General features: G+C 44.7%; 1 protein-coding gene across 2 annotated transcripts in view; it reads right to left on the bottom strand.

Moving 5' to 3' along the window:
• Positions 1 to 5,176: 5,176 nt before the first annotated feature.
• YWHAB (tyrosine 3-monooxygenase/tryptophan 5-monooxygenase activation protein beta) overlaps positions 5,177 to 27,322 on the bottom strand; it is a 33,199-nt gene continuing 11,053 nt past the window's right edge. For both annotated transcript variants that reach the window (XM_069727573.1, XM_069727574.1), the window contains exons 2-6: positions 23,764 to 24,065; positions 20,076 to 20,199; positions 8,843 to 9,006; positions 8,448 to 8,543; positions 5,177 to 7,597 (exon numbers count right to left, since the gene is read on the bottom strand). In XM_069727573.1, the coding sequence (XP_069583674.1) occupies positions 7,541 to 7,597; positions 8,448 to 8,543; positions 8,843 to 9,006; positions 20,076 to 20,199; positions 23,764 to 24,057 (735 nt within the window). In that variant the 5' untranslated portion in view covers positions 24,058 to 24,065 and the 3' untranslated portion in view covers positions 5,177 to 7,540. The remainder of the gene's footprint in view (positions 7,598 to 8,447; positions 8,544 to 8,842; positions 9,007 to 20,075; positions 20,200 to 23,763; positions 24,066 to 27,322) is intronic.

Here is a 27,322-nt window from a genome sequence, read left to right as displayed (position 1 = left end):
ATTAATAGACACATATATGTATATATTAATAGACACATATGTATATATATTAATATTTTTTCCAGCGCTATACAGCTTGAAAGCCGGTAATTCAATTACCGGCTTTTTCTTTCTCCTTCCTAAAACCCGACATGATTTGAGACATGGTTTACATACAGTAAACCATGTCTTCTCTCCATTTTTTTTGCAGATTCCACACTACTGTCAGTAGTGTGTATCTGCAAAATTTGGCCGTTCTAGCTCTTAAAATAAAGGGTTAAATGGCGGAAAAAATTGGCGTGGGCTCCCGCGCAATTTTCTCCGCCAGAGTAGTAAAGCCAGTGACTGAGGGCAGATATTAATAGCCTGGAGAGGGTCCACGGTTATTGGCCCCCCCTGGCTAAAAATATCTGCCCCCAGCCACCCCAGAAAAGGCACATCTGTAAGATGCGCCTATTCTGGCACTTGGCCACTCTCTTCCCATTCCCGTGTAGCGGTGGGATATGGGGTAATGAAGGGTTAATGCCACCTTGCTATTGTAAGGTGACATTAAGCCTAATTAATAATGGAGAAGCGTCAATTATGACACCTATCCATTATTAATCCAATTGTAGTAAAGGGTTAAATAAAACACTAACACATTATTTAAAATTATTTTAATGAAATAAAAACAATGGTTGTTGGAGTATTTTATTCTGCGCCCAATCCAGTCACTGAAGACCCTCGTTCTGTAAGTAAAAAAAACATAATAAACCAACAATATACTTACCCTCCGCAGATCTATAACGTCCAACGATGTAAATCCTTCTGAAGGGGTTAAAACATTTTGCAGCAAGGAGTTCCGCTAATGCAGGCTGCTCCTTGCTGCAAAACCCCGGGGAATGAGCTAAATATAGGTCAATGATCTATATTTAGCTTCATTTGCGGTGAGGCGCCCTCTGCTGGATGTTCATAGATCGTGGGAACTTTCCTAGAAAGCCTGGGAGCAACAACCATTGTTTTTATTTCATTAAAATAATTTTAAATAATGTGTTTGTGTTTTATTTAACCCTTTACTACAATTGGATTAATACTGGATAGGTGTCATAATTGACGCCTCTCCATTTTTAATTAGGCTTAATGTCACCTTACAATAGCAAGGTGGCATTAACCCTTCATTACCCCATATCCCACCGCTACACGGGAATGGGAAGAGAGTGGCCAAGTGCCAGAATAGGCGCATCTTACAGATGTGCCTTTTCTGGGGTGGCTGGGGGCAGGTGTTTTTAGCCAGGGGGGGGGGGGGGGCAATAACCATGGACCCTCTCCAGGCTATTAATATCTGCCCTCAGTCACTGGCTTTACTACTCTGGCGGAGAAAATTGCGCGGGAGCCCACGCCAATTTTTTCCGCCATTTAACCCTTTATTTTAAGAGCTAGAACGGCCAAATTTTGCAGATACACACTACTGACATTAGTAGTGCGGAATCTGCAAAAAAAATGGAGAGAAGACATGGTTTACTGTATGTAAACCATGTCTCAAATCATGTCGGGTTTAGGAAGGAGAAAGAAAAAGCCGGTAATTGAATTACCGGCTTTCAAGCTGTATAGCGCTGGAATATATATTAATATATATATACATATGTGTCTCACTGATATATATATATATATATATATCTATTCTACCTATTCTATGTGTACACATTTATTCTACCTATTGGACTGTAAGCTGTCAGTGTGATTTTACTGTACACCGCACTGAATTACCGGCTTTTCTATCTAACAGCGCTGCGTATTTCTCGCAAGTCACACTGCTTGTCCGTGTGTAATCCGTATTTTTCACGCTTCCATAGACTTTCATTGGCGTATTTCTTGCGCAGTACGGTGACAAACGCAGCATGCTGCGATTTTGTACGGCCGTAGAAAGCCGTGTAATACTGATCAGTAAAATACGGCAGATAGGAGCAGGGGCATAGAGAATAATTGTGCCGTATTTTTTGCGAGTTTTACGGACGTAGTTTCTGCGCTCTTACGTCCGTAAAACTCGCAAGTGTGAAGCCGGCCTTATACTCAATGGCTCAGTCAGTGTTCTCCATCTGAATCCAGTTTTGTCTCCAGATGGAAGCCAACAGATAGGAAGAGGATCAAACGTGGTGTGGAAGTCCCAAGTCATTTCTGCAACTAAACCCAGTTTGTGATTCCGCACATTTTGTGGAATAACAGATTAATTTTAAAGGTCCATCCATGAGACAGCCTGGACTGGTAAACATCTTTGCCTGTGTTTTGGTGTGTTTTTTTTTTTAATAGTGGAGGATTTTTCATATTTCGGTTGTTTTTGTTGTTAAGAGTAGGACCGGCAAATGTGAGGACCCTTGATGTGGGTTGCCAGCTTACGTATTGTGGCCATAATATCAACTAATACCTTACAAATTCTGATGTTTTTTTGCACTTTATTTTTCGTAGTGCAGTTGGACCCGGATGCAGGGCCGCCATCAGGGCATTACAGCCGTGACTGGCGTATGGGGCCCGGTGAGCAGAGGGGGACCGCATCGGGCCCCATCTCATCTGCTCACCGTGCCCCCCCAGCAGGCGCGGCGGCACACTATTGACGTGCGGGCCCGCACGTCAATAGTTAACAGCCGCCAGCCAGTCTGAGGCTGGCAGCTGAATAGGGCCGCAGTGCGCACTCGCCGGCGTCTGACGTCATTCTCAGCCGCCGGGCCCGGCGAGTGAGTCTGCGTGGAGCCTGGAGGGAGCTTCGCCCGGCGCAGGAGCATGGCCAGGGAAGAACTCGTTTTTTTTTTTCTTTGAGAGCGGCGATCCAGGGGGGCCCGGGGGGAGGGTAGAATGCTGGACACAGTGACAGGGGCAGAATGCTGGACACAGTGACAGGGGCAGAATGTGAGACCCGGGGGTAGAATGCTGGACACGGTCAGAATGCGAGACACGGGACATGATGAAAGACATGGGGGCATGACTGGAGACAGATGGGGAAGGATTGGAGACAGATGGGGCTGAATGGAGACACAGGGGGCATGATTGGAGACAAGTGGCAGGATTTCAGACATGGGGGCATGGTTGGAGACATAGGGGCAGAATGGAGACATGGGGCATGATTGGAGACACTGGGGGCAGAATTGGAGACAGATCGTGTAGGATCATGGGGCAAGATGGATATGATGGAGACAGATAGGGCAGGATGGAGAGATCACATGGGGCGATCATATGGGGGCAGAATGGATACTCATTAGGGCAGGATGGGAGAACATATGGCTGACGCCAGGAATGAGACACACGGTGGCCAGGATGGGGAATATTATTACCATAGGGGCTAATTTAGGGATATTATTACTGCAGTGATGCATTTACTTTATTTTTTGAGGACACGGTTTTAAATGGGGGGCGGTCCTGTTACTGTGTAGAGTGACACTATGTCGCCTCTTTCTTCATGTGGTGTAATGTAGAAGTTGGGAAAAATTAAGTAATGTATTCTACAAGCGGAGCTCGAGAACTTATTTCCTGCAGAGAGAAGTCCTGGCTGGATGAAATGATGGCGGTCTGTGCTGGATGAAAGATGAAGGACTTCACTGGTGAGTCAGTGTGTTACCTATACATTGACACTATACACTGTATACAGAGCTCCTGTGTATAATTTCACTAGTGATCACTATTATCTGTACACAGACACTGCATACTAAGTACAGATCTCCTGTGTATAATGGCACTTATGGTGGTAGTATGGTGCTTTTTTTAAAATTTCTGATCAGAATTGTAGTATTCAGTCACTATGTGGTGGTAATATGTGGTCTGGACATGGTGTAGCGGTATTTGTTCTTTGTATGTGATATTATTCGATCACTGTGGTGGTAATATGTCATCTAGTCATGGTGTAGCGGTATTTGTTCTTTGTATGTGATCTTATTGGTCATTTTAAAAATTGAAAAATAAATAAAAATATACCTAAATTGTATTGCATATTTTAACAAATATTTATTAGGTTACAGTAGAGTAGGGCCCGGCCAAAAGTGTCTATCGTGTTATGGCGGCGGCTTAAAAAAATCTTTTGGCCAAAAGCTGCCGGCTATATGTGTGATCTGGTGATGGGAACTGTTAATGTGTGATAGGCGAGAAGTGGAGTTTTTCCAAGAGAGAGCGGTGGGACTGTGAACAGTTCGAGGGGTGGCGCGTGGAGGCGGGGCTGGGGTGGAGCCTGGGCAGAGTCTCAAGGGGGCCCCGAAATTTCTAGTGGCAGCCCTGTCCGGATGGCTCTGTAAACTGTGGCCTCTGTTCACACGTGATGCATTATGGTTAGCACTGGGCATCCCCCGCCATAGGGCGTCATTAAGGCTACTTTCACACATCAGGTTTTCAGTGTCAGGCTAAATCAGGCAAATGTTGGAAAAACTGGATCCGGCGCAGATTGTGAAAAACTGATGCGACGGATCCGTGTTTTTTTTATGGATCCGGCTAGCCTATCTAGATTATTGGATTTAAAAAAAAAAAAAAAAAAAAAAAAAAAAAAAAAAATCGGAGCATGCTGTTTTAAAAAAAAACGATCAGGCCGCCGGATCCACCTTTTTCCGGATCCGGCACCTTCCGGCTCCCATTCTAGCAAACAGCCGAACCCGGCGCTTCAGGCTTTTTCGCCGGAGTCAAAAAACGTTGCTATGGACGTTTTTTTCAAGAAACCAGAAGCAGCAGATTTGCCGGAAACCGGACGAAACGCAGTGTCATGCGTTGCAATCCAGCACTAATACAAGTCTATGGGGAAAAAAAACCTGATCCGGCGGCAACACTCCCCTGATCCGGTTTTTTGAAAATTAGCCGGATTTAGCCTGACACTGAAAACCTGATGTGTGAAAGTAGCCTTATAGGCTATGATCCAGATGATCTGTATTCTGTGTGTGATCACTACCACATACAGGCTATTTATTTGCACCGGTGTGCCACACGGCCAATCCCTGATTGTAGGCTGGCTGCCTCATCGGTATTACTGAACCTGTGTAGCCGCCATGTTTACTTGAGCCTGCTGCATCCAGATAGCACATTTGTTTAGAGGCCTGGGCAGGTAAGCACCTTTGCCTGTGTTTTTTCAATAATAGTGGAGGATTTTCCTCTTTTGGTCTTTTTTGAATTTCGCTTTTACCATCAGAGCATGTAATTGTAATAATGATTTTCCCCTATTGTGACAAACAGCAGTGAACACAGGACACGCAGGTAACATGGATTATTTATTTTGCTTGAATTGTTACATGTTCCTGATTATTCTGTGTAGGGTGAAACTAGAACTGTTGAAAATACATACACAAATTTGAGTACATCAATAACCATTTTTTTTGTTTTTAATTTTTTTTTTTGCGCTAGACTAAATTTTTCACAACCACGTGTGTGCTAGGTAATCAAACCAACACAGAAGCAAACCTTTAGGCAGAATACTGGTCAGTAAAAACAAAGCCAAAACAATAATAAAAAAATAAAGAGCTACCAGATATACAGACAGGCTCAGTTCCACATTCACTACTGCATTTATAAAGCGCAAGTATTAACTGTACGTCTTGTTCGGAGACTGAAAGATCAGTGCATGGATTTTTGCCTTGAAGACGGACGCTGAGAAAAAGATACAGCCAGGTGGAATGTAAAAAGTCGGAATGATGCTGTGACAGCCTGAACAGTGACTAACTAAATACAGTACTCTGCGCCGTAATAGGACCGAACAACTGATGGCGTAGATCTACGTCTTACTGCAAAAATGCCTAGAATGTTGGTGATGAATAATGACTCCCGAATAAATGAAAGGTGTGAAAGTGTCAAAGTGGGCCATGCATTGTGGAGATCGTTCTTAGGAGGCTCTCCACCTTTGTAACAAAAATCTGATAAATACGGCAGTAAGAAGGGGAGGGCTTTACTACTTGACAGACCTCCGTATTCCTGCCTGGTGTTAAGACTAATTTGACAAACTGGTTGCTAGGGATGTGCTGCCTGACAACACAAAAAGCTGTAGTCTTGTGTTCCTAGCAAATGGGCCGTCTCATAACTCAGCACAGGATTGGCAGCACAGTAGGAAGAAGGCTGTTTTGTAGAAGCCAAGTCATTCCATACGAGAAATGCGGCTGTATTTTAGCTAGTTTACCTAGTGATTTATGGCAATATACACTCAAAGGGAATTTAAAAAAAAAGAAAGAAACCAAGAGTGCAGAATTTAAAATACAAACTATATTTCGCTTCTTCAGTCATCTCCCATCGCAGGGGGTCCCTGGTTGTCTCTGACTGGTTTCTACAGCTATCACATTAGTTCCTCGTTCACATGACCACTACGGCCAACCACTGGCTTCATCAGTGAAGCCAGCATGTAAGGAACGTAACTTCTGAGGGCAGTGATTGGCTGCAGCAGTCATCTAACTGCTGATCCCCACATGATAGCTGCAGAAACTGGCACAACAGTGCGAATATCTGTTTTTATTTTTTTTTTAAACCCATTGCCGCTCTTGCTCCATTTTTATAAATTCCAGGAAATCTACTATGTTGAACCGAGGAAGGGTGAGGTGGTTGCAGATGCCAGAAAGTAGCCTCAGGCCTACTTATTAATCAGATCTTTATACATTCAGAAGGATCCCTTTAAAAAAAAAAAAAAATTATTTCGGGAAGGGATGAAGAGAAAGAAAACAGTATCACCATGAGGCGTGAACAAAACAAGGGGTTGAATGGATTAAAAGAAGCAAAATGTAAACAGTTAAAATACTATGGCAAGGAAGAAAATGACCAGGTTTCTAAGATACTCCACAGCAGAAACGATGGGAAGACCTTACACATACGCTCTATTTTCTCCTTTTCCAAATCTGACAGTCATTTAGTTACCAATATCGGTGTACTTTATAGTATACCCTGTTTGAGCCCCTGATGTAAGAATGTCCTAATTTTTTTTCCTTTAAACACAGTGGCAAAAAAAAAAAAAAAAAGTGAGCATCACACTAATAGAAAAAACCCAATATGATTAAATATCCAAAAAAAAAAAAAAGAGACTTATTATATCCAGGCTTACAAATTATATGTAATATTTAACTCAATCAAAACAGATCATCGATACAGGAACAAAACACCATGTTATGAACCCAATCCACCCCGGGGGTTACAGTATGGTCACCAATATCCTTTAATACAGGTACAGCAGAATTGTACTTCGACTTTTTGTCCTAAAATAAGTTGCAATGTTGTAAGAGAGGGGCGTGGGTGGGCGGGTGGAGATGGGATCCTAAACTTCGAATGTTACTAGCAAAACCCCATAATCACAGTGTTCAGTTAAAAAAAAGACATAATTACATATTTAAATCATATATATGATATACAGGTAGAAATATATCATATATACAGGATTATTAGAATGTATTTGTCCGGTAAAACACCTGAAATTTTTCCTCAAATTCACAAATTATTCTGCTACACGGAGGTTGTGAAAGTCGATGTACTATTCTAGGTACTGGTCGCACGAGGGGGTATACAATACAGAGTGACAGTAGGGGGAGAAGAAAAAAAAAAAAAAAAGAGAAAAAAAAAAAAAAGAAAAAAAGACAATGTGTGGCAGTTGTTAGTTGTCTCCCTCTACGTTGTCAGCCTCCTCGCTCTGGTGTTCTGAAGTCCATAGCTGGAAAACAAAGCGCAGCATTAGTTTTTGTTACTATGGCATCAACCGCTAAGCTTGGACAACCATTTTATTACGTTTCATAGCTTTTTAATTTTTGGCTGATTTTGGTGATCTTTTTCACCGAAAAAACTATTTTTAACAATCCAGATGCCAAAACACAGACACCGCAGAAATTAATGACTGTTTGCACTTCGATTGTACCGGAGAGGTGGCCAAAATAAAGTTAAGTGACAAGTGTCCTTGAACAAGCAGTTCGATAAAGATATTAAGGCGTAGCAAACATCTCATCGATTGCATTACAAGATATATTTTACCAATACTATAGAAAAGTTAGTGAAAGCCACCTGCTCTCAGAAATTTTGCAAAATCGGCGGTGGAATCACAGCCAGAAAGATTTACAGCAGCAGTAAAGCCACCTTTGAACCTGTCAACATTTTTATTGCATTTGGTCTCTAAACATAACCCTGTCAGTGCGAGAGATTACGCACAAGCTGTGCAAATATTGGAGATGTGCAGCAGAAATGGCCTAGTGAAAAAACTCCTTAAGGCCACATTCAGTATTTAGTCAGTATTATAAATCCGTATTGGTACGCAAAAATCAGGAGTGGGACAATCAGAGGAAAAGTATAAACGAAACACGTCCCCACTCCTGCTTTTGGCTTACAAATACAGGTTTAAAATCTTGAAAAAATACTGAATGTGTGAATGGGGATTAAGTCATTCTCTTCTCTATTTCGGCTTTTTCTTCGTTCCCGAACAGGTAATATATGTGCACTTACCACTCCCTTAAGGGCGGTCAATAACCTTTCGGCAACACTCTGACACTGTATAAATGGCAGCTTATACTTACTGTAAGATTGTCCCTTAGTAGCTGCATGATAAGAGTGCTGTCTTTATAGGACTCCTCATTCAATGTGTCCAGTTCAGCTATCGCCTCATCAAATGCCTGGAAGACAAGTGTTCATTATTAAATATGTGCCGTCTAGAAGACAAGTAACTGCCAAGTGTCAGAAGGGCCTGACAGGCGGCCATAGGAGGGCAGGAGTGCTAACGACAGACTGCTTGCTGCCCAGAAATCTGCTTTATTTTAGATGTACTACTGCCAACCAAAGAGGTCAAGGAGACTTTTTCCCCACTATCTCCTCTTACAGACGCGATTTGGGCCAGTCAGCATATACTCAAAAATGGCACAGCTATAGGATCAGCTGTCTGCTATGAAATCAACACCGTACACGAGACACTTACGGATTTTGCTAGACTGCAGGCTTTTTCTGGAGAGTTGAGGATTTCATAGTAGAAGACTGAGAAGTTGAGGGCCAGTCCAAGTCGAATAGGATGTGTCGGCTGCATCTCGCTCTTACTAATTTCAAAAGCTTCTTGGTAGGCCTGCTGGGAGTTGGCTACAGTACCTACACAGGAAAAGGAAAAGGTGTGAAACCAGACTGATAGACGTACTGACCGGATAATCCATTTTCACAAGTGGTCAATCAATGCCGTGCAATTACTTAACTCCTTCCCACATTGGACGTACTGGTATGTTCAATGTAGGTCCTTACATGATCCAAGCACAGAATGTTTAAATGCTGCTGTTAAACTGACATCTAAAACAAGGATTCAGGATACACAAATCCCCATCACCCCATATGCCGATTGGTCCTTATATTATCGTATTGATGCCACCTTTGTATTGTCTGGTGACATCAAGCCCACAGGTTAGTAATGGAGAGGCGTCTTAAGACACCTATCCATTACTAACCCCATAGTGATATTGCATAAAAACACAGATATCCAGAATAAAATCCTTTATTTGAAAGGACACAGACTCCTTTAATAATCGTAATTAAACCATACTTCCCGAATGCCTAATCCACTGAAGCCAACGTCTCCTGCAACAAAAATAAAACACAACATTCCTCACCTGTCCATCGAGAAGATAATCCATAATGTCCCATGATGACCCTGATCACATCAGTGACAGCCAGCGATACACTGACAGGAGGTAATCCCTCCCGCAGTGCATCACTGAGCTGCCCTGAGAGAATTCAGAGTTCATCAGCTGATCAGCTCCGATGATCTCCCTTACTCACGCAGCGGTGCCGTAAGTGAGAGCACTGGATGAACTCACAGCAGCTCAGTGACACACTGTGGGAGCGATTACCTCCCGTCAGTGTATTGCCAGCGGCCGGGTAGAGCGGTCACATATCTCAATGTGACTGCTCTACACGCGAGATTGCAGTGGGTCTCATGATTACCTGGCCTGCGGCAGACCAGCGAGTGTATGTTGGTTTATTATTTTACATTCTTTCTAGGAGACGAGTGCATTGGGCGTTTATAGGCGAGTATAATATTTTTATTTTTATTTGAATGTATGTAATTTTGTTTTTTTGTGTTTTTAAACTGAACACAGGCGCCGGCAGATGAGACTTCGCCTCCCATCAGCGACAACAGATGTAGCCCGATGGGAGCAGTAGTCTCATCGGCCCACGTATGCGGGTCACACCAACATCTGCCAGCATGATCCCACAGCGCTGCGACCGACAGTACTGGCTGTAACTTTACCGCAGGTGACAGTCACAGCTGCGAGGTCACGCTGACATCTGCCACCATGAGCCCATAGCATTCTGACCAACGGTCTTACCGGCGGTTGGTTACCGCCGATAAGAACCACAGCCGCCAGTGTTTCCTACGCTGTCACACAGATAACAGCGTGGGAAACACGGTAGGAAGCCGGTAAAAACACACAAAAAAACTCAGCAAATCCACAGACATTTTTATACCCTGAGTTTTTGCTGCGGATTTGACTGACTCAATTGAAGTCAATAGGTGCAGAAATTCAAAGAATTAACATGCTGCAGGAAAAAAAAAATGCACTGCAAGTGCGCACAGAAATTTACTGATCATGTGCACAACACTTCAGGATTGTCATTGAACTAGCTTGCATAAGGATTCCATTATGTTTTTGGACCATTTCTGCGTGGGAAAAACCATGATAACGCATCAAAAGCTCACTGTGTGCACATAATCTTCGAACACTATTAACATGCAGATAGACCCCTTATCTGCAGGTTAAGTTTTTTTTGTTTTGTTTTTTTTTTAAACTTGGCAGTTTCCTTTTAAGTCTGATAAAAAAAAAAAAAAAAAGCGACATTAAGGCTATGGGCACACGCTCAGGTTTTTTCGCGGTAAAAACGCTATAAAAACTCATTAAAAACACATACATTATGCATCCTATCATTTAGAAGGCATTCTGCATGTTTTGTGCACATGATGCGTTTTTTCTGTGAAAAAAAACGCATCACAGTAAAAAAGCAGCGTGTTCATTAATTTTGCGGATTTTCTGTGTTTTCCCCCACTATTCTATGCATTTGGGAAAAGACGCACCAAAAACGCGTGAAAAATGCAGTAAAAACGCATGCGGATTTCTGGCAGAAATGTCCGTTTTTGGTCAGGAAAATTTCTGCAAGAAATCCTGGACGTGTGCACATACCCTAAAAGTTTGTCATCACTGCAATTGTAGTGACCTGAAAAAAAATATTGTCAAATCATTAACCACACTAATGAATATCACTAAAAATAAAAAACACAAAAAGCAAAATAGATTGCCAGAATTGCATTTTTTTCCCACAGCTTTACACAATGGGATTCCCCCCGTCTTACAGTATATTGTATGTTAAAATAAAAAAAGTTATTAAAAACTACAGCTTGTTTAGGTCAGCGGGAACAAAAAAAAATTATATTTCTCAAAAATGAAACCGCAGAAAACTGAAAATTGTCTGGTTAGAAAGGGGTTACAACTTACAAGGAGATTGTAAAATATTTCTGTTCCACCATCCCTGAAGATACAATGGAAATAATAGATGCCAGGTTTGAGGCTTGATTAATTTATACCATAATGTGTTGTGCATTGTACTTTATAGACTGGCATGCTGATTTCCTCAGCCATACACTCAGGACCCTTGATCCCATCACTAGCATAGAGGTCAATCAATTCTCACCTCACTTCATCATATAGCTGGAATTTTATTGGCTGCAATTTAGCAGAGAATAAAACCAGGTCACCTTGACAGTTCAACCTAGGGACCACTAGGGGGAGCAATTAGCTTATAGTTCATGAAAGTTCCTATAGGACTCCATAGTTTCAGGATTTAAATGGGGTCTAAGGTGCTATAGAGTTTAAGTCCTCTTTCTCAGAAGAGGCAATTTGCATAGGATTTAAATGTTAATTCCTGACACTATGGGGTACAATTAATTGACCACTGAAGCAGACTTTTCTGGAGGTAAGTGTTAACTTGAGCTTTTAATCAGATTAAAAAAATGAATTTGAATGAGAGAATTGCTTGCTTGCCTGAGGAGGTGGTGATGGCGAACTCAGTCGAGGGGTTCAAGAGAGGCCTGGATGTCTTCCTGGAGCAGAACAATATTGTATCATACAATTATTAGGTTCTGTAGAAGGACGTAGATCTGGGTATTTATTTATTATGATGGAATATAGGCTGAACTGGATGGACAAATGTCTTTTTTCGGCCTTACTAACTATGTTACTATGTTACTATGTTAGTTTAGTGTCTTAATTTCTACCAATATAGGGGTGTTCCCACCACCAAGATCCTATCCCAATAAAAAAAACAACAAATGCCTCCAATTTCAAATGTAGTATAATTCTTTTGATTTGATATATCACTTACCACATGTGCAGGACACTGCAGTAGCTTAGGTATCCATGGTCACAACCACCAATATCACAGTTAGCTGATAGTGGTCGTAACCACTGAATCCTAAGCTATTGAAAAGCCCTGAACATGGGGCAAGAGACAGCAAATTAGAAGAACTATACTATATTTCTAATTAGAGGGGTTTGCTAATATTATTACACCTACTGCATACCGAGATAGGATCTTGGAGATAGGATACTGGAGTTAATTTCAATGGGTATTCCTGACAATCAAGTTAAGCTGCAAGATCATCATGAACAAGCGCTCCTAGGAACACTCCTTTCACGATAAACGGGCTGCTGATCACCTAACGAACAAGTAAAACACTCAAACAGGATGTCCCCAAAAGTTCCGTAGGATTTGGGAAAGGTGGTGTGATCACCCTTGACGCACTTGGCTCCTAATGCTATGGTCTCCTCGATGTCGCAATACAGTCCCTGATGTATATCCCTTCCGGACCATGAAAGTGATGATTTAGGTAGACTTAGTAATGTGCGTCTATTATAATCTGACCTGGTACGGGTTTAAAACTTTCATAAAGAATCTGTTGGTTAGGAGGTGCAGTGCCTGGTAGAGTATATTGTGCTGAATGTTATGTTTCATTTGTTTACTTTATTATGGAAAGTGCAATGTTATATTTGTCAACGTGAATGGTGATCATACAGATTATTTTTACTTTATACTACATTGTCATATGTTGGTTACCTTATTCTGTGGAATTTTTCAATAAAAAGTAAAAAAAAAAGGAAAAACACTCGAAGGATGAAATGATTTTTTGTGCTGTGCAAAAGATCACCCTCCGCGGCAGCACATCTGTGTAAACAGAATCTGTGCCAATGAGAATGATGTTATGAATGATTTATCAGATTGCACAGTCTGCATCAGTGACAAAAAAAAAAAAAAAAATTAAAACTACCTTGGATCAGTATGCAATTACCGATTGGTGAATGTTGATTGGCATCGTAAACCCACCATAAGGGACCCTTTATCTAAAGCTGCCACTAGGATTGCAGAGAATAACAAAACTATCCCTTTTGTCTGCCCCATTACCTGTTAAAACACTAGAGATTTGTAAACCCTTTCTGAGTGAGTGGCAGTGACCGCAGTCAGGCCTTATTCTGTGCACCCCTTCTGAGGAAGATTTTTACAAATTTTTTTTTTTTGCAAAGTGTTTTTGTATAGCATGTGTTGTCATCTTTTGTTTCAGGTCACTTAATATGCTTTTTTAACTTACAATGATAACCAAATAAAGATTAATGAATTTTTACATATTTTCATTTGGAGGATCTTTGTTTTCTCTGTATAAGGAGGTGGTCTCAAGGCCGATGGGTTTCTAATATTCCAGCTGGATTTGGGTGCAGAAAAAGGAGATTTTTGTGTACTCACCGTAAAATCTTTCTCTTAGCCTCTAATTGGGGGACACAGGACCATGGGTGTTATGCTGCTGTCCACTAAGAGGCAACACTATGCATAATCTGAAAAAGATTAACCGTGGCTCCTCCTCTGCAGTATACACCCCTGGACGGCGTCAGCCTTCTCCAGTTTTGTGCAGAAGCAGTAGGAGGAATGTAACATGAACAACATAGGCATGCCTATAAGAAGGCAACTATGTACGAGCTCAAGCAAACAATATGAGAACTCGACAGTAACAACGGCCCAGAAGGGCAACAGGGTGGGAGCGGTGTCCCCCAATTAGAGGCCAAGAGAAAGATTTTACGGTGAGTACACAAAAATCTCCTTTACCTCCTTGCCTCCTTGGGGACACAGGACCATGGGACGTCCGAAAACAGTTCCTGGGTGGGAAGCAATGGACGAATATTGTGCAGACAGGCCCCTACACTTGGGGCACAGCCGCCTGCAGAACACATCTATCCAGGCTCGCGTCCGCTGAGGACTGGGTATGAACCCTGTAGTGTTTAGTAAACATGTGTAGGCTAGTCCAAGTGGCCGCCTTACACACTTGTTGTGCCGAATGGCCCAGGAGGCCCCTACCGCTCGCGTAGAGTGTGCCGTAATACCGGCTGGAAGAGAAGAATTCTTAAGGCGATAGGCGTCTTGTATGGTGGATTTGATCCACCTGGCAAGGGTAGCTTTGGAAACTGGCAGACCCTTGAGGCCGTCTTCCGGAAGAAGGAAAAGAGAATCAGACCTCCGGAAGGATGCAGTCCTAGACACATACGCAATGCCCTGACAAGGTCAAGCGTATGCAGAGCCTTCTCCACTATGAACCGGGACCAGACAAAAGGATGGCAGTGAAATTTCCTCATTGAGGTGGAACTGGGACACAACCTTCGGAAGGAAGGATGGGACCGTACGGAGAAATACCTTGTCCTGGTCTTTCACCAAGAAGGGCCGTCTGCAGGAGAGTGCCGTCAGTTTACACACCCTGCATAGCGAGGTGATTGCCACCAGGAAAACCACCTTCTGGGATAGAAGGCGGAGCGGGACCTCCATAAGGGGTACAAAGGGTGGTTCCTGCAATGCTGTCAGGACCAGGTTGAGGTCCCACGTTTCTAGTGGTCGTCTGTAGGGGGGAACTAATCGGGAAATCCCCTGAAGAAAAGTCCTTACTTGCGGCTTGGTAGAAATGCGCCTTTGAAAAAAAAAAAAAGCACTGAGAGGGCTGACACCTGGGTCTTAAGCAAGCCCAGGGACAGCCTGGCCTCCAGACCCGATTGGAGAAAACCAAGTACTTTGGGTAAGGAATAAGGGAGTGGAGTCTGGCCATGAGATTCGCACCAGGTAAAGAAAGCTTTCCAGGTATGGTAATAGATCTTGGCAGAGGCTGGCTTCCGTGCCCCGACCATGGTTCCAGTGACGTCCAGCGAGAGCCCTGCCAGGGTTAGAACCCAGGTCTCAAGGGCCACGCCGTCAAATTGAGCGCCCCCGAGTTCTGGTGGTAGAACGGGCCTTGTGATAGAAGATCGGGGAGGTCGGGGGACGCCAGAGGGCGTCTACTATAAGTTGTACGATGTCGGCGTACCATGTACGTCTGGGCCAGTCCGGTGCGATTAGAATGGTTGGAACTCCCTCTTGCTTGATCTGCCTCACCACCCTGGATATCAGGGGGAGAGGTGGAAAAATGTACAGAAGCTGGAACTGGGTCCAGTCCTGAACCAGAGCGTCTGCTCCGAGCGACCGCGGATCGTGTGTTCTGGCCATGAAGTTGGAGACCTTGGCATTGAAGTGGGATGTCATTAGGTCCACATCCGGGGTCCCCCAGCGATGGCAAATCTGGCGAAAAATTTCGGGATGGAGAGACGACTCTCCCGAGTCTATTCCTTGTCGGCTGAGGAAGCCTGCTTCCCAGTTGTCCACACCTGGAATGTGGACCGCCGAGAGAACCGACCCCGTGTCCTCTGTCCAGTGGAGGATATGTGACACTTCTCGCATCGCCTGGGTACTGCGGGTCCCCCCTTGGTGATTTACATATGCCACAGCCGTGGCATTGTCCGACTGTATTCTGATGTGAGAGGCTGCCAGTAAGTGATGAAAAGGCCCTCAATGCCAGGAGGATGGCACAAATTTCCAGGAGGTTGATGGGCATTGTCGCTTCCACTGGGGACCACTTACCTTGTGCCCTGTGGTGTAGGTGCACTGCACCCCAACCTGTCAGGCTCGCATCGGTGGTCAGAACCTTCCATTGACCTGTGAGAAAGGATTTCCCCTTTGCTAGCGAGGTTGGCTTGAGCCACCAGTGCAGGGACCTCTTGGTTGACAAAGTTAGCCGAAACTCCCTGTCGAGAGAGAAAGGGTTTTTGTCCCAGGACTTGAGGATGGCTGGTTGGAGGCCTGAGGCGAAACTGGGCAAATGGGACGGATTCTATTGCTGCCCCCATCCTGCCGAGGAATCATGGCAAACCGGAGAGATCGAGGGGGTTTGCAGAGGAGAGTGCGAACTCCTAGGCAGAGAGCCAGTGCCTTGTCCTTGGAAAGGAGCACTAGACCCCTGGAGGTGTTGAATAGCATTCCCAGGAAGGTCAGAGACTGACTCTGGGTTGGTGATGACTTTTGTAAGTAGACTAACCAGCCCATGCGACTCAGTGTCAATTGTAATGGAGATGCTGAGCTCGCAGTCCTTGAAGGTGGGTGCCTTGATGAGTAGATCGTCCAAGTATGGAACGACTACTATGCCTCTGGAGTGCAGGATGTCCATGGTGGCTGCCATGACTTTGGTAAATACTCTGGGAGCTGTGGCGAGTCCGAACAGGAGAACCACGAACTGGTAGTGGTCCTGGTCGATTGCGAACCTGAGAAACCTCTGATGGGCAGGTGCAATCGGTATATGCAAGTATGCGTCTTGTATGTCTATGGAGGCAAGATATTCTCCCTTCTCCATGGACGCAATGATGGACCTAAGAGACTCCATGCAGAAGTGACGGACCCGTACATATTTGTTGAGTTGTTTTAGGTCCAATACGGGCCGCACACTGCCTCCTTTCTTGGGGACTACGAATAGGTTGGAGTAGAACCCTCGGAAGCGCTCGGCCTTGGGGACCGGTACTATGACTCCTGCTTGGAAAAAGCGAGGAGACCGCTTATCAGAAGGCATGAGCTTGGCTGGTGGTTTTTGGGGGACAGAGAGGAAGAATCGGTGCAGTGGGTTGGAGGTGAACTCTATCTTGTATCCGGAAGACACTAGTTCCCTGACCCACCTGTCTTCTGTAATAGGCAGCCAGACTTGATGAAAGAGCAAAAGTCGGCCGCCTACGGGTGTGGTGTCTTCCGGAGTCCGTGAGTCATGATTAGGAGAAAGTGAGATTTTTTTTCTTCTTGGCTTAGACTGGGCTGCTTTTGACTGCCAGGTCTTGTCCGACCTTTGCGTCGACCGTGAGTAGTCCCTGCGTGGGGAACAGTTACGATTTTGTGCTGGACGCGAGACGGACCAGACCGAAGAATTCCAAAAGGATCGGAATAGAGTTTGGTTACGCTTCTTGTAAGTGCGTTTAGGTTTCAGTTGGGGAAGAGAGGTACTCTTACACCCGGTGGCATTTGATATCATCGTGTCCAACTGTTCACCAAAAAGTCGCCCACTGAGGTAGGGGAGATGCGTGAGGGACTTATTTCAGGCTGCGTCCGCTTTCCATTCCCGCAGCCAGAGGATATGCCGAATTGTGATTGTGTTTGATGCTATCCCCGCTACACCCCTTGCTGAATCCAGAGCTGCATGAAGCATGTAATCTGCTACGACTGCTATTTGAACCGCTTGGTCCGACAGCTCAGGAGCGGATGCTTGGAGGCCAGCTTGTAAATTTTTGGCCCAGGCCAGAATGGCCTTGGCAGCCCAAACTGAAGTGAACGCAAGAGCCAGGGATGCCTCTGCAGCCTCGAAAATTGAACGAGCTATGCGTTCTACCTGCCAGTCAGCTGCATCCCTGAGGGTTGAGTTATCTGGTAGTGAAAGGAGGGTCTGTGCTGCTAGTTTAGAGACTGGGGAGTCCACTTTGGGTGGGTCTGTCCATTCCTTGGTATCCTTCTGTGGGAAGGGGTACCTTGCCTCCAGATATTTGCGATTAGCGAATTTTCTCTCATGAGAGCTGCTTTTTAAGGATTGCCTTAAACTCTGGGTGGTTAGAGAAAACCTTAGGTGGCTTCGGAGGTCCTTCGAAGGAAATCTTGCGTTCTGGGGCCTCTGGTGGCAGATCAGAAATGTCCAGCACCCGATGGATGGAAGAGATTAAGTACTCAAATAGCGCTGTATTGCTAGGAGGGACTGGGATCAGGGACCCCTCCGTTTCCTTGTCAGAGTCGGAGTCACAGATGCCTTCCGAGTCCAGTGTATCACTGAGGCGTCCCCTGCTGGGTGAGCTGGGGTAGAAGCCTTCTCTGGTCGGGGATTGCGGAGATCTGAATTGTCTGCCACTGGAAGGGGACGGTCTAGATGACCTAGAACTATGGTGTCTCTCCCTAGAAGGGGGGTGACCGTGTGCTATGGGATGACGCAGATGAACATGACCTGTGGGTCCGCTTGCGTCCTGACCTAGACATGGATGTGCCAGGGTCGTCCTGTCCCTGAGTCAAGCTCTCCCTTTGCTGGGTAGCGGTCATAGCCGAGGCATGACTCTGCAGAGCCTGAAGCAATGTGGAGGTTAGGTTGTCTATAGACTGCGTCAGATTGCGACATCTGAGTGACCCATTCCGGCGTGGCATTAGGCACCGAAGCATTGGCAGGGGCTTTTTGGGGCTTTGACACAGTAGTCTGAGTGCAGTCCTGGCAGTGTGGGTACATGCTACTACTGGGGAGAGCGGTCCCGCAGGCTGTGCAGAATGCATAATAGCAGTCCTGCCTGGTTCTCTTGGACCTTGAGCCCAGCATAGTGCACAGAGTGCAAAAGGGCTGGCTATGCAGAGCACCTTACAGGGATAGCTATGCAGAGGAGCGTATAGGGGAGCCTTATAGGGAATATGGATTCACAGCAGAGGAAAACAACCCAGCTGTAAAAACGCACCCTTTCTGTCTCGATCCGCCCCCTCTGACACTGTACAGTGTCATTTGTCATCCGGGGGTGGGCCGGGGGGCGGAGAGGAGGTGGCAGCTTCAGCTAGGCCAAAGCTGCGGCCTAAATTAGATGCCTGATGCCCAGAAAGGCTCCAGGCCGGCGCGGAAGTCCGGGAGGGGGGGGGTCGGATCTGAACCGGACCCCGCCGGATTTAAAGGCGGGATAGCGGTGGGGCTATAAGCGGAAGGGGGGCCCTGTGGAGGGGTCTCCCTGAGGCAGTATAGAGCTGGTGCTGCCGCAGAGACAGGGGCGCAGGGAGCCCTGTGTCTCTATTGTGCCATGCCTGCCTGCACTCCCCCCAGCCCCGATAGGAGCCCTCAGCTAGGCTTGGGTCCCTGGATGCAGGCACAGTGTGCTGGCCTATTGCTGGGAACTGCAGAGTGCTGCCTGAGCAGGCCCTACCTGAGGCGTCTCAACCTAATGCCCCCAGAGGGGGATTAGGGAGGGTGCTGCTATGACCTTCAGGGGGCTTCATCCCAACCTCGACCTCAACCCAGAAACCAAAAGGAATTGGGGAAGGAGGGGGGTTCTCGACTTCGAACCAGCACCCGAGGGACTGGGGAAGGAGCGACATAGGGAAAAAAGCCATCTCGACTTCAACCGGGCACCCCGTAATAGGGGGCCGAGGAAGGAGCCATGCTGGGAGTCTCACAGGAGACCCACTTTTCTTCATCTGTAATCCGTCGGAAAAAAACAGTAAAAAATCTTAGGTGTGCCTCCTATGCGACACTAAGCAAAAACTGGAGAAGCTCGACACCGTCCAGGGGTGTATACTGCAGAGGAGGAGCCACAGTTAATCTTTTTCAGATTATGCATAGTGTCGCCTCCTAGTGGACAGCAGCATAACACCCATGGTCCTGTGTCCCCCAATGAGGCGACAGAGTAATATGCACAAAAGGAGATCTAATTTTTAGCAAATCTCATCCAAACACAGAATTTGCAGGTCGTAAATGTAAAGAATGTCAATTTGTATGGTGTCATACATTCACTGTGGACTTAACCCCTTGCTTTGCACAGGGCAAAATCTCTGCCGAATATACATCAAGTATCAAGCTCTGATCATGTTGTGTCTGTTGTGTCAAGCACAGGGTTAAAAAAATAAGTAAGTGAGCCAGCGTGAACCTGGGAAGGCATAGCTAGTGGAGGAATAGGGCAACCTGGATAACATTAGTCAGCCATATGACTTACTGTAGGAAGCCTTTACTTACAAAATTTGTCAACTGCGGTTGAACATATGCTGAACGACAAGCTACTCCAGCACCTCACCTTGTTTCTGATCTCCGCTGGCTACTTCTGAAAGGTATCGGTAATAATCCCCTTTCATTTTCAGATAGAAAACCTTGCTTTCTGGTGGAGTTGCATTTGCAATCAGATGCTTATCCAGCAGGTCCTGCAGAAAGAAAGAACAGTCAATAATATCCTCATTAAATGCAGAATAGGCACCTTCAAATTAAAGTTAAAACTACCTAAACTAAAGAAAAGAAGGAAACAATACAATAAAACGATTCATTGGGTTAACATTTTATGAACTGCAATAGCATTGCACCTCCAGTAAGTGGCTCTGCGGTAATTAAAAACACAAGCTGCATAGACACAATGCTGATGTTACTGGTTTTAGATAAGGCAGTATATGACAATTTGTTGCAGCATTGTATAGAGGCTACAATAAAGCAGTCATGGTGCACTGGATTACATTATATACCTTGTGTCTACACAAGAATGAAGTATATTGCGGTACCGGATATCACACAGTGCCACAATGAGTACTAGTCTCCATACTCTGGCCCATACAAGATGCATTTAAGACTCCTGTAGGACATGTTACAAACATCTAATCTGCAAACCAATAAAGGAGACAGTAACTTGGCATTTCCATAGAGAGAAGAAAAAAAAAAAAAAAAAAAAAAAAAAAGAAGAGGCCCATGTTTATTTCCATAATGGATGATATATAGTACCATAAGGGTAGGTTCACAAAGCAGAATTGCTGCTTGTTTTTTTTCCAGCGCTGGAGTGGCTCTTTAAATGCAAGGCAAGCCCTCTCTCCCTGTTCTTACACTCACCTTCTGGTCACTAGTCAGAAGTTACAAGTTATGTCACAATCGCTCAATGCAAGTAGGAGCCAGTATGAGAATCTTTTAGAGAGGTATTGAAATCTGACCTCCGGCACACTCCATGAAACACTGAAGCTGCCGACAGGTTACATTTCTCCGGAAACCAGTAGGTATGATGCTGGAACACGATGAATGCGAGTATGAGATAGGGGAATTACATGTAAAGCACCACTCCAACGGTGCAATTAAAAAAAAAAATGGTGGAAGTTAAAATATACCATAAAACCTAGGAGTTTCGAAGAAACCTCAGTACACTCAGCCTAACCATAGTGGAGCGGGAGAAGTAACCTCCGTACACTCAGCCTAACCATAGTGGAGCGGGAGAAGTAACCTCAGTACACTCAGCCTAACCATAGTGGAGCGGGAGAAGTAACCTCAGTACACTCAGCCTAACCATAGTGGAGCGGGAGAAGTAACCTCAGTACACTCAGCCTAACCATAGTGGAGCGGGAGAAGTAACCTCAGTACACTCAGCCTAACCATAGTGGAGCGGGAGAAGTAACCTCAGTACACTCAGCCTAACCATAGTGGAGCGGGAGAAGTAACCTCAGTACACTCAGCCTAACCATAGTGGAGCGGGAGAAGTAACCTCAGTACACTCAGCCTAACCATAGTGGAGCGGGAGAAGAAACCTCAGTACATTCTTTGCGTCTGGAGGAGAGAAGGTTTTTCCACCAACATAGAAGAGGATTCTTTACTGAATTGCTTGCCTGAGGAGGTGGTGATGGCGAACTCAGTCGAGGGGTTCAAGAGAGGCCTGGATGTCTTCCTGGAGCAGAACAATATTGTATCATACAATTATTAGGTTGTGTAGAAGGACGTAAATCTGGGGAATTATTATGATGGAATGGACAAAGGTCTTTTCGGCCTTACTAACTATGTTACTATGTTACTCAGCTTAACCATAGTGGAGCGGGAGAAGAAACCTCAGTACACTCAGCCTAACCATAGTGGAGCGGGAGAAGAAACCTCAGTACACTCAGCCTCCCGATAGGTCTCATCCCATGGGTACAAAGGCCAATGCAGCACTGTCAGGGAACCAAAGTAGGAGAAGTTTTCAATAAAAAAAAAAATGGTGTAACTGTTTTGGAACTGGTGTGGATTCTTTGGAGTTGCTGAATTACAACAGGGAAAAATTAGGCCAGGATGTTGCACTATTTGTAGCTTAAAAATAAGAGGCAGTTCTCTCCGAAGTATGAGGGAGGGATCCCCTGCAGGATCAGATAGAGCTGCTGCATAAAGCCCCTAGTAGCAGTCAGAGGTGAGTTATGAATTAGGAGGATGCACAATGGACTATATTTAGATACGACATCACTGGGAATGAGAGAAATGGCCCCGCTGTGGATTCACACTACTTCTACCTTAATGCCAAGTGCAACCAATCGCAAGCAAAATGCTATTAAAAGATGCAGAGAACAAGTATTTCTATAGCAACCAAAATATGCACAGATTAACCACTCGTGTGCTGGGACACTAGAATCGGGTAAATTCAACGCTCGTGTCATTTATAGGGAATCAGAAACTGTAGTGAGTCATTTCTCAGCTCATTCAGAAGTGATGTGGACGGACGCACATGGACCACTGCTGAGTAACCTCAGGCAGCTGGCCGCTCACAGCACTGGATGGGTGGGCTGCTAACAGTGCGCAATGGGACGCAGCATGGCCACATTCACTTACATTATGGCATCATGTATCTGCAAAATAGAGAAATCTATAGCTGTGTAGGCCAAAACCCGACATGATAAGGTGTAAGGGTTCCCTTACATTGTGCCAGTGATATCTGTAGCCTTTGCCCCAAAGACGTGCCTGCAATGATACACTCCCCATCTGAAATACACACAGCCTGTCTACAGCGAGTTAGGGCAGGCGTATGTCCAGCTTAAGGCAAGTAAAATCCAACAACATACAGATTTAGGAACTTTAGCATTAATAGCACATTAATGTGAGATTCTACTCTAATTGACATTATGAAAACATCACAAAACATTATCCTTCTCCATTTACACTTTGGTGTCCAACATCACCTGCTACTAAAAATGGGACAGTTATCCAGGAGCTGTAGACGGACACTCGGCTGACGACTACTCTTCCCAAAACCCCCATACACATTATATGGCTATGCAAGCATGTGTTTGGAAAAGCAGAAAAAGCCCCAGGACAAATGGTGGTGGCGTATCTCCCTCGATAAAGGATCGGGCATGTTGAAATACAATATGCACAGTTCTTTTATCTTTCCACAGCACAGGCTTAACATAAAACACATTAGATAGACAGAGGTTTGGCTGACCTGAACATTGCACATCTGTGTATATGCAGCATTTACTATAGTAACTTTCTGGACTTCAGTTCATATTAAAGAAAAAGAAATCCTATTGATACAAGATTAGTAGTGAGGCCCAAATAATGTGAGGAACAAAAAGTCCAAAAACAGACGTCTGAATGGTCAAGTCTGTATCCCCTGCCACTCTATTCAATGTCTATGGACCGTTGCTCCTAATACCTGGCCCATATAGTGACATTATACCACCAGATAAGGCCCTACATGGCTGTACCCTTGTGTCTGGGTAAAAGGGTTGTACTTCATTGCATCTGAAAAAAAAAAAAAAAAACCTGACAATTGAGTCCTATACATTTCAGCTACCATACAGTGCACACACCTTGCTGTATGGCCTATACAGGAGAAGTGTGACTCCAATATGGCAGTCAGCAAGGAAGGGTTTTGAAAGTTTAAAGTATAAAGCCATATTAAAAAAAAAATACATGTGTAATTATCTATGTACTAATATCTATCCCTAAATGATATCCATCACACATTCCTTTTATTATCATAGCTGTGCCATTACCAAAACATCTGTGCAGATCTCTGTCAGCTCAGCCTCAATCTTCTCACGATATTCACGTGCCATCTGCTGCTTTTTATCATTTCCTTCAGTCTTCGTCTCGATGCTGGAGACCACTCGCCAAGAGGACCGGCGGGCACCTACAACATTTTTGTAGGCAACAGATAGCAGGTTCCTCTCCTCGTTCGAGAGCTCGCCTCCCTGCTCAGTCACAGCTTTCATGGCAGCAGCCATGTCGTCGTAGCGCTCGGCCTGCTCAGCCAGCTTAGCCTTCTGTACCATTTCACTCTTGTCCATGATGAAATCTAGGGAGGCAAAAGTGGGACAATGAATGCATGTTCTATGGGACAGTTAGAAATGTCCCCTCTGGAAAAGGGCTGCGGAATGTGTTGGTGCTACAGCCTATGACCTAATCTGCAGAAACATGCCATCAGGCTGTGTGCACCCTTGGTGTGACTGAGCAGCTCCGTGCACCGCTCTGCCCACTAGATTTGCATGTCCCGCCTCCCTCATTGGGGATTGCCTGTGCTTTCTCTGCAGACATTGTTTGCTCCAGCCAAGCCCGAGCTGTCAATCACCAATGAGGGAGGCAGGACAAGCAAATCCATTGGCTGGAATGATGCAAGAAGCTTCAGCCACACCAAGGGTGCACCGCCACTTCAGTGTTTTAATTGCTGCCTCCGTTTTGCAGAAACTTAAAACCACACATTTCATAAATCAATGTTGCACGTGAAAATAGGTAACTTTGTAATGCATCTTAGAGATTTTTTTTTTATTCTGCCAAAATTGGTCATGATCAAACTTCTCAATTCTGAGATAAAATCTGTATAAGTGAAGAGCGACTGTCCCATTACTGAAATAGGAGATGTCAGCTGCTACTGATGAGATTCTATGTAGATGGGAGGAGCCAGAGAGAGCTCCTCCCCCTCATGTGCAGAGACTAATCAGTAGCACCTGTCTCAGCTCAGTAACAGGACAGACTTCACCGAATACAGATTTTACCTCAGAATTTGATCATTCTGATAATGAATCCAATTTGGCAGAGAAAAAAAAAAAGCAAGTTTTTGGAGCAATATTAAAAAAAATTGCTTATTTCCATGTGTTTTATTAAATGAAACTAATTACTCTTTAATGGGGTTGTCCGATCTTGAGCTACTAGCTACAACCACTAGCTGTCACCATGTCTGTGGTCGTAACCATGGATACCTAGAGGTCCTTGCAATGTTTGCACATAAGGAAATACATGGCGAATCAGAAAAACACTACATTTCTAATTGGAAGTATTTGCTAATATTTACTTCTTAAATAGAGGAAAAAAAAACGAACAGCACTAGTGGAGTATATAATTCACACGGGAAGATGATAGATCTATGTTTGAGGTGTACGGTGCTCAGACTAGAAAAACAACATGTATTTGAAAGATACGGCACGCACCAAGTCGAAAAAAAAAATAAAATCACAAGTCCTTTATTCCTCACCACGGGACATGAACAACAAATCTGACGTGCAGGTTATGGAGGCATGCGCGGGGAGAGAGAGGACTACAGCCGTTCACGGGCCCAGGTCGTTGAAGTGTCTGCAGGCGAAGCGGTCATAGTCCTCCCTCCCCGCGCATGCCTCCATAACCTGCACGTCAGATTTGTTGTCCATGTCCCGTGGTGAGGAACAAAGGACTTGTGACATTTTTTCTCAACTTAGTGAGTGCCTCATCTCTCTAATACATTATTATTACACCTGCTGCATATTGGAGAAAGGAATAACCCTATACGGCCACGTTTCTCCGCGTTCAAGGCCCGTTACAAAAATTTCACTGGGTTTTTCAGTGCATGAGATTTAAGGAAAAAAAAAATGTATTTTGCAGAGGTAATTCACATAGATGTAGCTCAAGGGTGCTGTACTTCCCCATGGAGCTGTTCGTAGGTCGCCCCTTGAGGCTTTCATGGGAATTTACTTGGCACTGACCAAACATGTTTTTGCTGTTGTCTAGTAACAGGTGGATGAGTGCACAGGACTAAGGGCGCCAAGTGTTGTCACCCACAGGTCTACACAACGACAGGTGACGTGTATGGGTGACCAAACATCAGAAATTGCCCTTTAAAGTGCAAATAGGGAATGAGTTTATAAAAACTCCCCAGGTACCGTGGTTCTAGCGTCACCATAGCCGTGCACCAACTCCCAGATGCACACGGTCTCTCTGCGGTGCTAAATGAGAAGCGTGACGGCGAAAGCAATACAAATGGCTGACAAATACCTGCCAAAACAAAAAGGTTCCAACATGCTACAACCAAACATGTCTGGTCATAGTTTCTCTGCCCATTTCCATTCCATAGTCAAGAAAACATTGCAGTTCCTACAGCTGAGGTCAGGAGAGGCACTATTTTAGGTTAAGGGTATGTGCACACGTCAGGTTTTTTTCCTGACAAAATCCTGAGAATTCTGCCAGAAATCCGCGTCTTTTTTCGTGCGGATTTCTCGCAGAATTTGCGCATTTTTTGCGAGGATTTTTTGCGGATTTTTTTTCCGGAATGTCCTTTTTGACATGGAATCCGCAAAAAATCCGCAAAAAGAATGAGCATGTCCGTTCTTTTTGCGGAATGCGTTTTTTTTGCGGAAAAAAACGCTAACATGTGCACAAAAAATGCGGAATGCATTCTAAAAGATAGGATGCATAATGTTAGCGTTTTTTTACCGTATTTATAGCGTTTTTATAGCGAAATTCCGCAAAAAGAAACGCTAAAAATCCGGACGTGTGCACATACCCTAAAGGTTATAGCCCCAATTCACCATTGTCCTTGCCCCTTTTTTCTCTGGTTCTAATAGGGACTTACCTTTGCACCCATTTCATTGTTTCATTTGCACCTTTTGAGTGAACTGTAACTGATTTGGTTTTTTCTTGGACATTTTCTCTAATAATTTGAGCTACGACTACAAAGTGACGCGAATCCAAAAAAAAAAAAAAAAATCAAAATCCGTGTTCTACAGCTGCGACTTTGTTCTTAAAGGGGTTGCCACGTACAATTCAGTAAGTCACTGTGACTGCAGACTAATGAGTTCAGGGATTCACCAGTTTCAGAGAAGGAACCAGAAGGTATGTATGTGCCAGAGCCCAATTAGAGGGTGTTGCCTCGCTCCATATACTTTTAATGAGTGAGGCCGCGCCTAGCCTAGTGATGCGGCTGGCCAGAGTATGTATAACTCACATATACCCTCTGGTCCCCCGTCAGAAACATGCAAATCTCAGCAACGCAGTGCATGCACTGGGGGTATTCATAAGTCTGCAGTCACACAGAGTGACTGCAGACTTATCGATTTGGACCAGACAATCCCTGTAAGCAAATCGCAAACATGCTGCTCATGTTTCCCAAAAAGGTTTCATTACATGCCAAGCTTCTTCTCCATTTCATGTGAGGCCTGTCTGGACACGAAGAGGCGAGTCACTAGTTAGGAACCATCCATTTGAGGTCACCTTGGCATGGTTGGCTGGCTTTTACACTTTTTGATCAAACCACCAAGTACCTCACTTTGATTTATGTATAGAAATAGTGGAATTCATGTATTCACT

Source organism: Ranitomeya imitator, chromosome 5, assembly GCF_032444005.1.
Source record: "Ranitomeya imitator isolate aRanImi1 chromosome 5, aRanImi1.pri, whole genome shotgun sequence".
Lineage (NCBI taxonomy): Eukaryota > Metazoa > Chordata > Amphibia > Anura > Dendrobatidae > Ranitomeya > Ranitomeya imitator.
Note: the sequence above shows the minus strand (reverse complement) of the source record. Positions and strands in the feature narration are given on the sequence as shown.